Source organism: Chlorocebus sabaeus, chromosome 10, assembly GCF_047675955.1.
Source record: "Chlorocebus sabaeus isolate Y175 chromosome 10, mChlSab1.0.hap1, whole genome shotgun sequence".
In the NCBI taxonomy this organism is placed as follows: Eukaryota; Metazoa; Chordata; class Mammalia; order Primates; family Cercopithecidae; genus Chlorocebus; species Chlorocebus sabaeus.
Genome location: NC_132913.1, coordinates 45,774,962 through 45,792,764, shown reverse-complemented (window position 1 = coordinate 45,792,764; position 17,803 = coordinate 45,774,962). Strand labels below are relative to the sequence as shown.

Below are 17,803 nucleotides of genomic sequence, written 5' to 3'. Positions count from 1 at the left end.
TAATTCCTATAAAGCAGTGAAAGCAAATTTGTTCAAGCATCTTGAAATATCCTGTATAACTGATTAAAGTACTTTATCAATATGTACACATAATTTCAAAAACTAATGATGAAGAGTAAGAGTAAAGAATTATAAGTATTATAATTCTTATTTTGATCCAATAATTCAATACTGCTAAATAACTTAGTAATATAATTATAGAAAGTGAACTATGAAAATTTACAGAAAATGAAATACTGTTTTAACTAAAATTGTTCTTTAAAAGATAATTAAATAATAGCATGATATACATATTTTAGCTGTATGGGCCTCTGAATTTTTGAGAGTATTAGAAAAATTAATACAGCTGAGGTGCCTCCATTTTAACCACATATATTAAAATAGTGTTAAAATAATCTGAAACATTTATCCTATTAACCTGATCTTTTTTGTGGTTCTTCCTAACCACCTTATCTATTTAACATTTAAAATGCTCAGTCTAAGAGACAGGTAATTTATTTTGGAATACTTATTTGCTGTGATTAAAACGTTGTGTAGTACAACATTCTAGGTTCAAAAAAGATTCTATTACTCATGAAAGGTATCTTGTTTAAAATTCTACATGGTGACATTTTTAGCTTAAAGTATGTTAGCTTACTGCAATACTGGTTGAAATACCTTGGGGTCACATGTCCTAGGCAAGACTTAGTTATACTAGTTTAATTCACACGTGTAGAGACACTTGTCACTTGGATTTGTATGTCCCAGTTGAAATTGGCTTGTGACTGGAATGGCAATGAGATATCATAATTAAAAATGCCTTCTGGAAGAACTGTGTTGAGCAAACCGCTCCAGATAAACAACTTCTGTAGAGCTGCAGGTCAGCTTTGACTCATTTGGTAGCTTTCAGATGTGGAACTCTTTACTGTGTTTACAACAGGAGTTGCATCACGAAAATGCAATGTTACCAAATTTGCTCTTAAGAGCACCAATTTAATAACTATTCACCATAGAGATCCCAAGGGTTTCTGGTAATTATACTGAAATATTCAACAGTTTAGTCTTCATTTAGTCTGAATTAGAAATGAAGTTAGGGAGCTTTAGAATATTTGACTATTAAGAGAGCCACTAGTGACCAAATACACTAAAAAATTAAAACTAAATCATTACACCAACTAACTCACCCATAAACAAGCATTTACTAAAACAGGAAGCAAAGGAGAAAGGAAAGGAGGCAAGCCCACATGAAATAGTGGGAGGATGGGTGGACAGGCCAACGGAAATCTCCCTTTGCTCCTGCCACCTCCAACTTAAGAATGTCTAGAGCGAAGTTCTTGATATTTTTCCCCTCTTAAAATTCAATACCCAGCAGCACTATTCATAATAGCCAAAAACTGAAAACAACCCAAATGTACAACTGATGAATAATAAACAAAACGTGGCATATCTACATGATGGAATATTATTTGGAAATAAAAAAGATGAAGTACCAATACATGCCACAACATGGAGGAACCTGGAAAATTTCATGCAAAGTGAAAAATGCCAGACACAAAAGACCACAAATTGTAATGATATCATTTATTAGAAATGTTGAAAATAGGCAAATCCATAGATATAGACAGAATAGTGTGGTTCTCTGAGGATAGGGAAAAGGAAAAAAGGGGGAGGCTAGAGGGTCTTTTTTTTTGGAATGATGTTTCAAAATTAAGTAGTGGTGATGGTTGCACAACTCTGAATATACTTAAGAACACTGAATTGTACACTTCAAAAGTATGGATTTTATGGTATGTGAAATGTATCTCAATAAAATAGTTACTTTATAAAAAGCATGCTCAGGTTTTGCCTGGTGAGAGCACTGAAGGTCAAAAGGACAGAACTTTCTCAAACATTCTCCTAAGTGGTATATTAAATAAGTAATAAACTGTTAAAGCACAAACATTCAATCTATTCAAAGATTCTTCATGTTTTAAAGAATATATTATTTGAAGAGGCTGATTTCTCAATGACTTAAAAATATTCATTGAAGAAAAGATTTGAACCACAAAAAGGCCTTTTATGCTGCTGTCAGCCCTAAAACATTTTTAGAATTTTTAGTAATATCAATTGAAACCTGATGGGCATCTGCAGATGACCCGATGAAGTGTAACAAATAAAAAATCTGAATGGCAGTGGGGAATCAAATCTTTTCATTAAAAAAAAAACCAGTTCTTTTCTAAGTGGTAGTAAGAACACTATTTGTCAAAACTGTATGACCTTCCTGAAATCATAAAGAATTCTATTTTAGCAGGCCTTTAAACTAACTGAAAAAGGGAAGATAATCTTAGGAAGACTGTGAAGTTATTTAACTTCAACATTGCCACCATTTTCCTAGTACCAGCAGCAGCCAGCCAAAGAATGAACAATGTGAAGGGACCAACTGCTTCTGAACGGGATAATCAAATTCCAAAATCATTTGCAAAAAGCAAAAATGAAAATCTAAACTGTGATTTACTTCCAAAAGTTGCCATTAATATTTTCTACAATTATTAAAAGGCCCAATTTTTAAATATATATTTTTTACTTCAATATAAATCAAAAGTTAGGGCTTTGTTTTAGTAAGGAGACAAACTACGATTTGTAAAATCAAATATTTGGAACTAATTTATGATGTACAAAGAAATAAACTTTCTCTTTCACCATTTACAATTTATTGATAAGTAAATAAAAAACAAAGAAGAGATAACCAAGATGAGTTTCTGGGAAACAGTAACATTCCAAGTCTGTTGTCAAGAATAGTTATAGTTTTAAAATTCTTTACTATAAAATTTCAGGGATAGTTTCTAGAATTCTAAGATGATCATATTTTATTTATGAAATTTTCAATTCTAACTATATACTTTTAATCCTTCTAGTTTTTATTGTTTAAATTTTTTGTAGAGATATGGTCTCACAACGTTGGCCAGGCTAGTTTCAAACTCTGGCCTCAACTGATCCTCCTGCTTTGGACTCCCAAAGTGCTAGGACTAAAGGCATGAGCCACTGTGCCCGGTCTATCCTTCCAGTTTTGCTACACAACAAGCTGAACCACTAGTGTAACTTCTCTGCTTGTGTGAAATGTGAACACTGACCACACACTGTACACTGGAATGCTGAATTTATCTTGCAATATTTCTCCTGGTTGAATCTTTCACTAGTATGCACCAGCCATTGGAAGGCTGCACTGGTCTCTAACCTACTAAGTTAGCATCCCTAGGCCCCAAGCTATTCAGCACTTGGGAATTCTGCTGGCACATGGAAACCATTAAATTTGATGTATGTGCTTGGCTGGGGAGCCAATGGGGCAAAGCTACCATCTGTGGGATTATGACTGAACACCTCTAAGTCAGAATCCCTCCCAGGCAGAGCCACACAGCAGGGCCATGGACCCTCAGTTGGCCTTGAATCACTGGTCCCCTGTAGTCCCCGCCAGCAAGCCACCTGGACGCGCGCTGGGACCCCGGAGTGGAGAACCCCTGGTCCTGGGAAACAGAGTGTGGCTGGAAAGGCGGCTGCCCACTTACCCATCATGCAACGCATGTTGAGAACCTGGTGCTAAACCATTTGGACAACCCGTTTCTGGGTTGGGTTTCGTATGTGGCAGAGCAGCTCCCTCACTTTCACTGTGATCTATTGAAAGTCTGCCCTCGATACAACGGTTTGTAAAAAGAAGAAAATAGAAAATATAAAAATATAAGAAACAAACAAACAAAAAACATTAAAAAAAGTTGTTTAAAGAATATCCTGGCATACTAAAGCGGGACATTAGGAACAAGATAAAAAGTTACCTGTGGGGAATTACCTCAAAATTAAATTTAAATTTAATTTTTCAGAAAGTATTTTTTGAAGAGAAAGAAATATAGCAAACTTTTAAAAGTGATTGCCTCTTTTTTGGGGGTTCATGAAAATGTTCTATATGTCAGTTGTGGTGGTAGTGGTCATCACACAACTGTATGCCAAAAGTGCTAGTAAAGGATTGTAAAACTACACCACAAAGGGTTGATTTTTATGGTAAGTAAATCACACTTCAATAAAGTTGACTTAAAATGCATAGTAGTTATCTCTGAATGGTAGAATCATGAATTTTTCTCTTTATACTTTCCTGAACTTTACAACTTGTCTAAAAGGAACATCATTTAACTCCATAATCAATAAAATACAGCGTAAGAATAGGGTCTTGTCTACACCCTTGCCTGCTCCAGTGTCCTTAGAGTGTAGGCATAAGGTGAAGTCCTAGGGGGAGTAGATGGGTACAGAATCCAAGTGGGCCCTGCAATGTGGGCTATTGGACCCTTTTACTCTCACTGTGTCCAGTGAAATCTCAACCCAACTAATGTGGAAATGATACCCCATTATGATATTTTGCAGGGAATAAAAGAACAAGTCCCATGCTCATCAAAATTTGGATTTGAAGGATGTTGCTTAGCCCGTGGGAGACATGAGATTAAAGGGCATATTTCCCTCTGAGGATTCTGTGCCGTCAGATTTCCTAGGACAAGCTGTACATACCCCAGCATCCCCTGGGAGTCATTTCTGTTGCTAAGACGTATACACTATGCACCTGCATAGTGACAGGCAACACAGGCCATCTCACATCTCAGCACTCATTGCCATCCATGACTCTAAAAGGCTCTACAGACAGAAACAGTTATGGTAGGCTGCCTGCTTAGTGGACCTACAATTGATTCATCTATCTACATATGCTAAGTATTATCCTGGAGCCAAGCTGTAGCGTCAGAATTGGCCCCCTGGAGAATTACTTTTAGTTAAGGTGCTAGTCCATCCATTTATATTCCATTTAACAATGGAAGAAAGAGCCCTATGAGCTTGTTTTTGTAATTTACTAGAAAGAGACCACTGAGGACACTGCTTGCCTCATCATAGAGCGGTATGTTAATGGGGACACACGGTAGAAACCACTTAAGCCTCAGCCCCAGGAACGGTGGATCCTCCTGAGCAACCTAGTTTGTTTTTCTCTCACAGACACGTGACTTGTGGAATTCATTAGTGTTTCTGTCTTTAGCATGGCTCTTAGGTCACTCAGAGCGAATGTGGCATGGAAGGTTATGACATACATTTTGGGTACTAGTTTAACCTTCGCTTCATCTTATTTTTCTAAATTTTATCTTCTTTTTGCCCTCATTTCCTTTTAGGTTTTGTATTTTGAAAGGTGTTTCAAATACTTTTGGATGAGGTGAAATACTGAATGCATCAGTAACTATAGCATACTCAGAACAAATGCAGAAAAGTTTTTTCTTCCCTATTAACTGGTTGCTTTCAATGAGGTGAAATATAACTATACTCTACTCAATATAAATGCAGACAAACTATAACTTCTTTATTAATTCATTATAAAACCAAACTTCAATGAGGTGAAATATTAAATACACAGATATTATTATCTGCACAGATAACTTTAGTGTACCTGGTACAAATGAAGAAAGGCTACAACTGCTCTGTTAAGTGAGGCCATAATCCATCTTCAGGGCTTTTCAAGGTTGCAGCGATTATTTCTGGTCTGATATATCATCTCTTGATACAGGCTTCATCAATCCCAGATGAAAGTTCATTAAAATATATTGATAGTGTGAGTTTTATTAATTTTTTTAGAAGTAAATAAAACCAATGGAAAAGTCATCAGAAATGAGGTTTTTACCTTGTTGGGAAGACTACTACTTCTAAAGAGTCATTAATAGAAAAAGTAAGGAATTTTATCTTAAGATTTTTAAAATGTTCTCAAGAAGGCATACTGCAAATAAACTGCCAATGATTATTATGCAGTTTACTTTTTTGGGACACTTCCTGACAGGTGCAAATGTATGCAGAGGACTAGTTTCCACTTTTAAAATGGAAACATATTCTCGCATGGGTTAAAAATGAATCTTTGATCCTACAAGTATGAGGCAAACAAAGTACTCACTATTAGAGCCACTCATTCAGGGAGGAGGATTCCACAGTTTATTTATCACAACATAAGCATAATTAAACAGGTATTAAACAGGACCTCATGCCACTGCTGCATCTTTCTTCACAGGGTGAGGCCAATAAGACAAAAACTTTGGATGGGTGAAAAGGTAAATAAAAACAAATCCATTTTGTTTTCCTTTGAGTCATTACTGTCATCTTTGGACCAGGAAAAGTAAGAAAATCTTACAGATCACCTTACCAACTCTGCCACAGGATCCAAACACTATGAAAGGTAACTGGTGATCAATTCCCCCATTTTGCTGATTAAACTCATTCCATGCAAAAACGAACTGAATCAAACAGAAGCTCGATGGCGCAAAGCAGCAATTCCACTTTTAATTGCTATTTTTTTAGCAAATTGGAAATGGCAGACAGGAAAGGGGGCCTGGGTCTGAGAGCTAATTTCTGCTCTTCTGTATCCCTTAGATTCTGGTTCCAAGACTGATAGTTGGCATGCACTGGAGACGCAAGGGGGATCTCTCAAGTGACACAATAAAAAAAAACCTTGGCTCCCCTAATGGCAAAGCACCTTTACTTGATGTGCCTGAGGCATCCTGGACTTAAGGTTCATTATCTATTCAATGGTCATTTGGCTGGGAGCCCACCTGCTGAGCGCCAGGCTCTGTGCCAGGGCCATGGGGTTGGAATGGGCCTTACGACCTGTTGAGCAGCTAACATGCACAGGGAAACAGTGATGGGAATTCAGATGAGGGAGGTGACTTTTCCTGAGAAACTTGAGAAAGGTTGTAAAGAAGGGTAAGAATTTAGTTGGGACATCAAAAATAGATGGGAATTCAACATGAGAAGAAAGTAGGGCAATCCAAGTGGATCAGTTCCCATTCCAACCACGGCTCAGAGATCACTGAATGAAGAAACCCACCTTACTCATAACCCTTAAAATTTCATAATAGATTCCTATCTGGCTGCCTGGCCTCTTTATTCTGTTTTACACACTGCACTCTGAAAAAAGGAAAACTTCCAACAACAATCACCACCACCAATAACAACTTTCAGTAGGTCTCCTTGAAAGATCCAATAAAGTTCTTCACAATTAAACGCCGGCTTCACCTTTCCAACTTCATAAGGGTCCTTTTAGGGCATATCGTAGACACTGAGCCTCTTAGTGCTCCAGGACGACTGTAATGTGGGATCATATATGCCTCTGTGTACATTTTCCTCCTTTCCCTGGTCAATCCCACTCCCATTTCTGCATGACCCATTCATTCACCTGACATTCACTAGTGGTGCCATAGTCACATGCCAGGCACAAATGCCAGGCACTGAGAACCAGAGAGGAACCACAAAAAAGAGTCACTGACAGAAACTACTGCCCACAATATGTATTTTACTTAGAGATTTTTAACAAACATATGGAATTAGCCAGCTGAATGATATAGCCTTAAAATTATTTAACATTTTAAAATTAACAAGTCCAGAACATCATCTAATAGCCATGCATATATCAACCACGCCTTCATTTAACAGTTGTTAACATTTTGTTATATTTGCTCCAGATGGCTCTTGAATAAAATGCTACAGATTCAGTGAAAGACTAATTCCTAGTATCGTCCTCCTTTCTTCCTTTCTAGAGGTTCCACTATCTTAAATTGGTGTCATTCCAAAATATTTCATACTTTTACTCCACATGCATACACTGAAAAAAACACCAAGTACTGTTTAATTATTATGCAGTATTGCTATATATACATATATTTTTAATTGCTCATAGATTATATCCTCTTATAGTTATTCTTCTGCAACTTACAGCTTTTCAAGTCTGTTTTGCAAACATGTCCATGTTGATACACGTAGATCCAGTTATTTCATTTTAACTGCTCTAGAGTTTCATTTTAACTGCTTTAGAGTGTACCTATTAACAGTTTATTTTCCATTTCCGTCCTGAGGAATAAGTATATTCTTTGTAATTTTTTACTTTTGCAAATGATGCTGCAATGAGCATCCTTCGTATTTTACTGTGCACACCTGTCAGACTTCCCCCAATGGTATCCAGTTCTTGGGAGTGTGAAACTCTATTCTTTTGCTCACTGATTCTCTCACTGATGGTCAAGTTTATGATATGTATTTCAATTTTTTTTTTTTTTAAATCAGAACTAATTTAGAAATACATGATGAACAAAGCACAGTGTGAAACTGTCCTTCCTACCCTCTTCAACACATCTTTTCTTATTTTTGTACACTCAGATGCTATAATCTCTCATCTGGATTCCTTAGCTCTAGTGAAGGTATTTGTGTGTGTGAATGGTTGTTCAAACTGATGTTTCTGTGAGAGGATGAGCACTGACAAGTCCTATCCTGTCATCTTGCTGATGTCACTCAAATTTGTGTTTTATACTATCTCACTGTGAGCTCATCTTTAGTGGTGCCATTTTCTCAGCTGGGGACTCCTGAGCAATGTGGATAGTTACATTTGGGCTCCAAATCCACATATTGTAGAAGCCTGGGGTTTGCCAATCGTGGGGTCCTTTAAAGGACATGGCTTAGTACAGTGATCTTAAGTTCAAATATACCATCTTGAGCTCACACAAGACTTCATTCTTCGGCTCCTATATGGGTATAAAACCCACCTCTAGTGCTTACTTTGAGGTTTGACAACTGTTCTCACAACTCCTGCAGAGGTAGCTCAAGCTTCTGGCTCTGGCTTTCAGTGCTCTTTCTAGTTTCAATATCTGGGGATTTTCCCTCCTCTTCTGCCATTTCCTCTAGGTATTGGTCTTTATTATTGATATACCAAGTATTACTAGGAGTTTATCAAGAGAATTTCTATTTTAATTTGGTTGGTAATATTGCCAGAATAAGAAGTACTAACAGAATTCCGTTAAATGTTTAATCACTTTTCCATTAAAATATAATTCTGGTTAGAAAAACAAAACCAGTTGGTTCATACCTTTTAGAAATATATAATACCATATTATTGAGTTTGTGAATTGTTCTTTTTGGTGTTAAAGATATGGATAATTTCTAAAAAATATTATAGAGAATTAAAGCTAATTTTTGTTTTCACAGTTTTAATTTTCTTAACAAATTATTTCATTGGGTATTGCAAAGTCTGAGTTAGAAATTTCTAATTTATTATTTTATACCTTGCTTATAATTCTCTTCCTATAAAAACTTTCCTGGATATTTATAAAATAATTACATAATCTTATATTTGTTTTGTAAAGGTTTTGACAACCTTTATTTATATGCTTTATGCCTTACCAAACATATCAATATACACAACTGTTAAGAGAGATGAACAATTCATATGACTACAACTTACCAGCCCAATAGTTTAATGTTCATACCAACAATCAGTTAGAAACAACAGACAGCATTCTATTCACTAAGAAGTTTTTTTGCCCATGAGTAACACAAGATACTGAAAAGTAGAATAATTATGAGGTTAGAAATGACTGAGAGAAAAGTTATTGCAGGCATGTCTACCTAAGTGTAAGCAGATCAAATTTAAAACTGCAAGCAATGAAAGCATTTTACAGTAGGCTTTATAGAAATATGTAATTATTAAGAAAGAAATCTATAGGTAGGATAAGCAGTGATTTAACTATTTGGAACATGTAGTAATTTTTACAAGAATGATGCTTTTTTTTTTTTTGAGATGGAGTCTCACTCTGTCGCCCAGGCTGGAGTGCAGGGGTCGGATCTCGGCTCACTGCAAGCTCCGCCTCACGGGTTTACGCCATTCTCCTGCCTCAGCCTCCCGAGTAGCTGGGACTACAGGCGCCCGCCACCTTGCCCGGCTAGTTTTTTTGTATTTTTTTTTAGTAGAGACGGGGTTTCACTGTGTTAGCCAGGATGGTCTCGATCTCCTGACCTCATTATCCGCCCGTCTCGGCCTCCCAAAGTGCTGGGATTACAGGCTTGAGCCACCGCGCCCGGCCAACAATGATGCTTTTAAATAGCATAAGAGGTATTTAAATAAAAAATAACAATCATGACTATGTTTTTATAGTAATGCACTCATTTTGTATTTACTACATGTGAGTACAGTAAATTATTCCTTATAGTAATTAGTTTGTGTGGTACTTTCATAGAGTTCTAGAAAACCCCAAGGTAAACTGGAGACATTTTTAAAAGTTAATGCAATCTTATTCAGAAATATTTCTTAGTTTAAAAAAAATCAATAGCAGGTGTTCAAAGCACCAGCCAATTAGCTTTACCAAATAATTAGCAATTAATCACAACAACATCCATTAACTGTGTGGACATATGAGGAATCTGAAGGCAGCACAGTAGCTTTTGCTACAGAAGCTTGCCAATGCTATAGAAAACATTTTAAGCACAGGACTGAGGGACAGTCGATACAGCAAGCGGCTTCTCAAAATTAGAATAAATGGACATTTTTGGTTTCAAATTCTGGAAGGCAGGTTAACAGTAACAACACTAACAGAATCATTTGCTGCATACAGAACAACTTCATAAGGCATGTAACTTGAGTGTGCATAAAGATGGAGCCATTGGCCCTGTACCTGGTGCTGGCGATGCTTGGTGATTCTGCTCCAAGCCTACATCTTTCTAGCTGACTGGCAACAATCTGCCTTTCCACTTCCAGTTCTCGGGTGAGTCGTTGAAACTGAAGCTCCTGTGATTCAAAGAAATAAAAGGCATATAAGGCTCCGAGGTATGCTGCTCAGGCAGATATATGAGTAATGTATGTCACAGGAAACACAGGAACGTACCCATAACATACAGCTATGGTGTGGCTTTGTGAAATGCAATTTGTGGATGAAATAAATGACCTATTGATTCCTAGCTTTTTCAAATCTAAAGGCAATAGAATATCAGCCTTTGTTTGGCATAGAAAACATGTAGATCTTTATTTGCCTTTTCTGATTTTGGTTCTAACTGAGGTCTTTAAACAGTACTTCTGCTACAGTGCCTTATTAAAGTTAAGGCTTCCAGAGACCTTACTTAATGTATCTACATCAGAGGCACAGCAAACAATGGCTACTTTTTATATTTCTCATACTATATGTCAGCATAGTTTTAAAAAATGTAAATCCCCATGATCAGAATCACTTTACCATGTTTGATATGTAGTCTTTTAATTAATAAAAAAAAATGATTCCAATGCCACAGAAAAAGTCTTGCCATATTTATCTATAATATAACCAACAAAAATTTGCTGTGTCCAAAAGCAATCATGTGCCACCGTGCAAAGGGAGAGAAGGATCACAAGAAATGAAAAAGACTAAGCCATAACATGGAATTTAAAATATATTCAAAAGCTGGAAGAGTGTCTACAGAAATTATATTCTTCAATCTACGTTGCAAAGTGAAGGCAAACAAGTTCTATGAAAGGAGAGGATGTTTTAACTTTATTTGTATTTCTCTCATTGTTAGTTTGATGGGATTTTAATAAGTAGAAAACATGTCATGTTATAAAATATCTAAAGATCAAGTATATTCCAAAGGTTTTAAGCCACAAACAGCATCTCAAGCTCCCCTGTGCCATATTGTCTCCTCACAAGTCTACTCAAAGCAAATGCTGAACTGTAAGTAGCTTAATTTGATGACTGCTAGTTCAAAATACCAGACATATTAGTATTAAATCTAGAAACTATTCAGAAATAAAACGACCTAAAATATTATTTATGATTATATGTATACATTTGCCATTAAAAATTTTAATTGAAAAGTACATGAACTCCCTGTGAAATCCGGCAAACATGTAATTGCTTGACAGCACTGGCTCTGCAAATTCCACAAGCTATTCTTAGAATAATTTTTAAGAAACAGTTCCTAAACTCCTTACCACCTTCTGACACTGCGAATCCTTTCCTAATGATCCCAGTTGGTGTGGGCATATTGGACAGGGCCTAGATGAATAATAGCTGGCTCAATAACACTGTACAATATGATCATAATCAGTAAGTGGGACATTGCTTGCCTCTGCCTAACAATTCTTAGGCTCTTAATAAATGTTCAGTAACAAAAGACTAGATAGACATAAATTGTTCAGAATTCAGTACAAGGCTAAGATCCAATTTGAAAATACTATTATGCTTAACTCACACTTACTCTTTCTTTGCTCTGAAACAGCATCATTTTTTTTTTTTTTTTGGTGATAGACTTCCATTCGTTCACTTCTTTTACTCACTTGTTATTACATGCATCTTTTCCCACAAGACTGCCTGGTTCTATCAAGCTGGGCCAGGAAAGGACTACTTGGGAATCCCAAAACATTCCCCAAGCCACCATATTACCTTCGTCCTCTGAGTTCAGTGGCTACTAGGGATTGGGAGCTGGAGTATTGTCCTCATTTTGGGATGGCCAAAAGTTACCATATCAGGTATAGTATGAGGATACATTGCAAATAAGAACAAAGAAAAAAAATTCCATTCACAGAAAAAAATTCCACTGTACAGGAATGAATTTTTATCATGTCTGTGGCTGCCTATGACCTTGTAAACAATCTTTCAAGGAAATGGTTGGGAAAGTTCCTGCTTGAAGGCAGAAGTTGGAATTTCCCATATTTCCTTCCCTCAAAAGCACAGACAGGTGACTTTGGCTCTGCCAAGAAGGTACACTCATGCCAGACTGTGATGCAGGTGCTGACAGAGACTCTGACTCCAGTAAAGAGGACACTCATTTTCTTTATTGCCTTCTTGCTGTGCTTCCTGCATTAGTTCTCAAGGTCAAGTTCCTGACATAGAAACAACCTCCATACACAACTCTGTGTGTTTGGTGGCTATAACAATAGTTTCTTTATCTGATCAACTTTGTGGCACAAATTTGGACACCGTTCCTGGAATCTCAGTCTCAAGTCTTGTTCTCCAGTACTTGTAACAGTGTGGGAATTCACTAATAATCCCTTAATGAATTACTTTTCTGTTTAATTAGCCATGTCAGTGTCTGCATCTTACAACTAGAAACTTTGATCGACATACCCATAGAAACAATTCACAGTTGTTGAGTTGCTAGGAAAGTCTATACATACATGATGTAGCTATATGTTTTATTTAAAAGTAGGGCAATTCCTTTAACATTCTTATGGACTGAGTTAAGTCTACATTATATCCCTACTGGTGCAGAGCCCATAATATTGAACACCACTGGCTACTTTTATCAAAACCATTCAACCTATTATGTGCCCACAACTTCTCACAAGTAGGACTTCATCAAAGTGCCAAAAGCAGACTATCAAGAGCTATAAAGTACTGAATCTGTAAAAGTTTAACACCTGTGAATGTTTACAAACAAAAAATATGCTTTCTTGCAAAATTATTACTATTATTCCTACGGAATACAAGTTGCACACACATACACGTGAATGGCACCAAGATGTACGAGTGGGATATCAATATTTGACAATTCAGTCTCTACTGGCTTCTTAGAATGACTGATAAGGAGGAGGACAGCATTATGCAGTCATATGAAAACACATCTAATAATTTCCAAAATAACACTCATTAAGATGATGATGCAGAGACATCATCTATGAAGTTAAATTCTTGTATTTTATCCTCTAAACAAAAAATGTGAAGACTGGTTCTTAAATCAGTATCCCAAACTGGGAATCTAAATTATAGGGCGAGCTTATATTTGTTCTTTCGTGAGAAGAAAAAAGTTAATGTTAAAAGCATTTGTCAGTGATTTAGTGTATGAAAATTTCCTCGTAGAGCCTAGCAAAACCACACATGACTTTAGAAAGTCAAGGCTACTAATATGCTTTAAAAATGGAATCTGTTCACATGTGTTACAAAGCTTGTCTTTTATATTTACTTCCTTCCTCTCAAATAAGAATACTGATAAATATTCTTTGAGAGAGAGTTAAGGGAACAGATGAAAATAAAGCAGCACTTTCAGATGAGCCATATTTGGTAGACAGAGCTACACTGCCCATGGAACCCCAAGGAAGGGTTGGCTGCCCCATCTGCCAGCAGGTGGCCTGTGGTCATCAGCTCCTTCAGGGGTGGCTTGGCTGCAGAGAGCCACTTGCATTCAGGCACTGATCCAGGTAAGAAAGTAAAGACCAGGCCCAGATTTGCTCCCTTTGGCCTTGGCCAAGGCTTTGTCAGCCTGATTTGGAATTCTCCCTTGCCTTATCCTGCTTTCTCGTCCCCTCTCCTCCACAGGTGTTGACCCCTGACAAATATTCTGCATGTAAAACTCCATGTCAGTGAGTACCCAACCTGAAACAGTCTTTTTTTTGCCTTCCATTTCTATAATGATAGATTTCTCTCTCCCAATTTAAAAATATTGTGAGACACTTCAAAAATACAGAAAATTATAGCCAATAACACAATAAACTTCTGTGAATCTGACCAAGCTATAGCAAACTTTAATATTTTGCTACATTTGCATCAGATGTCTTGTGAAGTAAAACATTACAATTTTATTTTAAAATACAATGAAATCCCTGGTTTCTCTTTCCTACATCCCATTCTTCTCTTCTTCCCTCCCTAGAAGGAATCATTACCCTAAATTTGGTGCTTAATATTCACATGAGTATTTTATATTACTACTACACATTTACATATTTACAGAGCCACAAATGGCAACAGATATAGCATTGTTTTATATGTGCACACAATTTATGCCACTGGCATGTTGTACAGGTTTTGCAGACTGCTTTTACTGCAACATGATTTTGAGATTTATTAACATCAATACATGTAGATCTAGCTAATCTAATTTCACTTCTCAGTAGTATTCCATTGCATAGCTATCACATAATGTCTTTATATGTTCTCACCATGAACCTTGGGTTGTTCCCAATTTTATGTAATCATAAACATTCTGTAAAATAATCTTTCTTGTATAAACCATCTTGCGCACCTGAATCATACTTCTCCAGAGTAATGAGACCTAGAAGTGGAACTGCTTGGTTGAAAGATACACACATCTTCAGTTTTGCTTGATAATGATTGTCAGGTTACTTTTCAAAGTAGTAGTACTAATTTATATTCCAGCCAGTAATAAATGAGAGTTTCAGCTTCTCCATATTCTTACTGACATCAATTGGTATTCTGGGCCTTAAATTTCTCTTTTCTTTGGTCGTCCGATAGGCATAGAATGCTATTTTGCTTGTGTTTTATTTTGTATTTCCCTGATAACAAACACCTTTTTCCTATGTTTATTGACCAATTTAAGTTTCTGAATCTCATAGGTATCATAACTATCGGGGAAAATGTCTTCCTCCTGCCAGCACCCAGGGCTGTCCTCTTCCGTGGGACAGACTTCTTATCAGTTTTAGCCAATGTTGTAGTTTTGGCAAGTTTAGCTTTGGGCAAAGGATCTAATTTGAACCCTCACTTTAGGCGTCCTCAAATGCCTCTGGCATGGAGCTGTCAAATGGCATGCTCAAGATCACCTAGATTTGCCAGATATCTTCAGGGTAAAAGCCAGGTTTATTGCTTAGGATTCTCATTTGCATTTTGCTTTTAGTTTTGCGAACTATTTCTTTTCTTTCTAGCTTAGCCTTGCTTTAAAAAAAATTCCAATATTTTACTGAGTATGTTTAGTTTCTTTCACAGGAAAGACTGGTTAGAATACTGAATCTACAGTACAGCTCTTTCATATTTTCTCTTAATTTCTTTGAGCTGTAGTCAGGGAGAATTTCTCAGCAGTGCCTTCAATTCACTGTTTCTCTATGTGTCCCATTTATGGTTTATTTCATCTACTTAACTTTTTTTTCAAAGACAGTATTTTCCATTTCTGAGACTTCTTATTAGTTCTTTTTCATGTCTGTTCCTGCATGGTCACTGGGTGTGAAATCTCTATCTTTCTTCTTTTATTTTCCCTTCCTGTTTAGGTTGACTTTTACTTCAACTCCCAAGTTACTCAGTTCTAAATAAGGCTTTAAAATTGTTGATTACTGTGTTTCTTTCAAATAGAAATACTAGGATACTGCACATCTAGTCACAAGGGTACCGTTTTCCTTCTGGTTTTCAGAAACCCCAGGTAGCTTTCAGAATTAGGTCTCTGCACTCCCGCTCCTTTGATAAGCAGGAAGAGCTCCACTCTTGTTCAAGGCTCAGTCCCTTGAACCATTTTCACTTAACACCGAAAGCAGGTCATACTTCATCCTCCTGTGGCCTCCTAGTCTCTTACCCTCATTAAGTTCTCACGGATGGCCACAGTGACGTATCTCCTGACCCCTTCCAACTGTGCCCTGTGGAAGCCTCATTCCAGTTTACAAACTCTCTATTTACAAACTCTTTATCTTTTAATCAGAATGTTCTCCACCTCTGAGTTACTAAGAATACTCTCCACTTCCAGGCTTTAATTGAAATGTAGTTCTTTCTTGAAAATACTGCATTTTCCTACAACTCTCTCTGGTGAAAACTATGAATTCCTCCACACCCCAAACCCGAGATGCCTTGAAGAGGGGAGAGGAGAGATGGTGTGCTCCTGGCTCCTTACTACCTCTAATTATTAGCATAAAGTGGTTCATAACATTCTTTGCTGTCAGTATATGTTATATAATTGTTCTCATTGTCAGTAGGATCCGCAGTCATATCCCCCTTACATTCTTGATATTAGTAAATCATGTTTTCCTTTTCTTCCTAATCAGTAAAGACCATTATGCTTCCAAAATATGTGCAAAAGCTCATTGTCTTTTGAGCCTCCAGCCATCTAGCTCAGTTGTCAATTTGCATCATTATGTGGATTTACTTCAAGTTAGTCCAGCTGACTAATTCAGGAGTAGCTGCAGTAGCTACTACAACTATGATGACGACAATTAAGAAACAGCAGTAGGCGCTCATTTCAGACCATCAGCTTGACAACTCAACTCCTGCTCCCACATTCACACTAATCCTCAGTTCTCTTCCAGGCTTAGTGGAGGGACTGTCCCTTTCTCATCCAAGGCCGGTCTCTGCATGCTCTCCTCCCTCCTCCAGAATCTTGCTTCTCTCTGGAATCCTCCATGTTTCATTCAGTCTAATGCTCAAGTTTTTCTCATCTGAGAACATACCTTCTTGATTATAGGACTCCTCAGTCTGTTTCTTTCTCCTCTGACCTATATTATCTCTTTCATTGAGTATTTTTCTTTAAACTGACCTCCTTTTTAAGACAGTATCATTCCAGGTATTGAAGTCATTGAAATCCTGGTTTCCAATGCTTGTATATTTTTCTTAATATAAAATACACAGTAATTTTTAGAAATGTTTATCTGTTTGACAAAAATCATCTCATGCTAGCAGTGTAACACACCAAGAGACAACATACCTTTCCATGACTATATATCTCAGCAGGAAAGTACTTAGTTCCAGTTATATTGAAAGAAGAAAACAGATGGCCGTTATGTGATGGAATTACTGGTTAAGAAAGCAAGCATTTTTATTTCAACTGTTGTTGGTTAAAAAGCTTTGAAAAAAATCTACTTTCTGCCTTAGTATACTGAGAGTTTTATATCACTGAAATACTAATTATCACTGACTAGATTTTTAAGATAGAGGGGATTGGGCAGGATTATGTCCTGTACCCAGGACATGCTATAGCATTTCTCCCCATTTCCCATATCGAAAAGATGAGTCAATTATGGTCATGATCATATCTTTGGGCCAAGTTTAGGAAACTATATTAAAAACAAATATTTAAGAACTACTAAGAAATCCCCCAAAACATCCTAAATATCGTCCTGTAACCTAGGCTGTTGCAAAAACCAAAGCAGTCATATTTACAAAGGTCCTTGAACTTCTCATCCTTAAGACAACCAGCAAATTCGACAGAGGTAATCAAATGTCCTGACTATCTACCACAATTTACTTAATAACTGATAGACCATTATTGTCTACTTGGTAATCCCTAAATCAATGTATTACTAATTATAGAAATGCTGGGCATATGATGTCAGTCACCATTGTACTGGCTA

At 36.8% G+C, this 17,803-nt stretch overlaps 1 protein-coding gene across 7 annotated transcripts in view; it reads right to left on the bottom strand.

The window, feature by feature from the left end:
* PKP4 (plakophilin 4) overlaps window positions 1-17,803 on the bottom strand; it is a 230,325-nt gene that overhangs the window by 95,757 nt on the left and 116,765 nt on the right. For all 7 annotated transcript variants that reach the window (XM_007965032.3, XM_007965034.3, XM_038002085.2 and 4 more), the window contains one exon: window positions 10,452-10,564. In XM_007965032.3, the coding sequence (XP_007963223.1) occupies window positions 10,452-10,564 (113 nt within the window). The remainder of the gene's footprint in view (window positions 1-10,451; window positions 10,565-17,803) is intronic.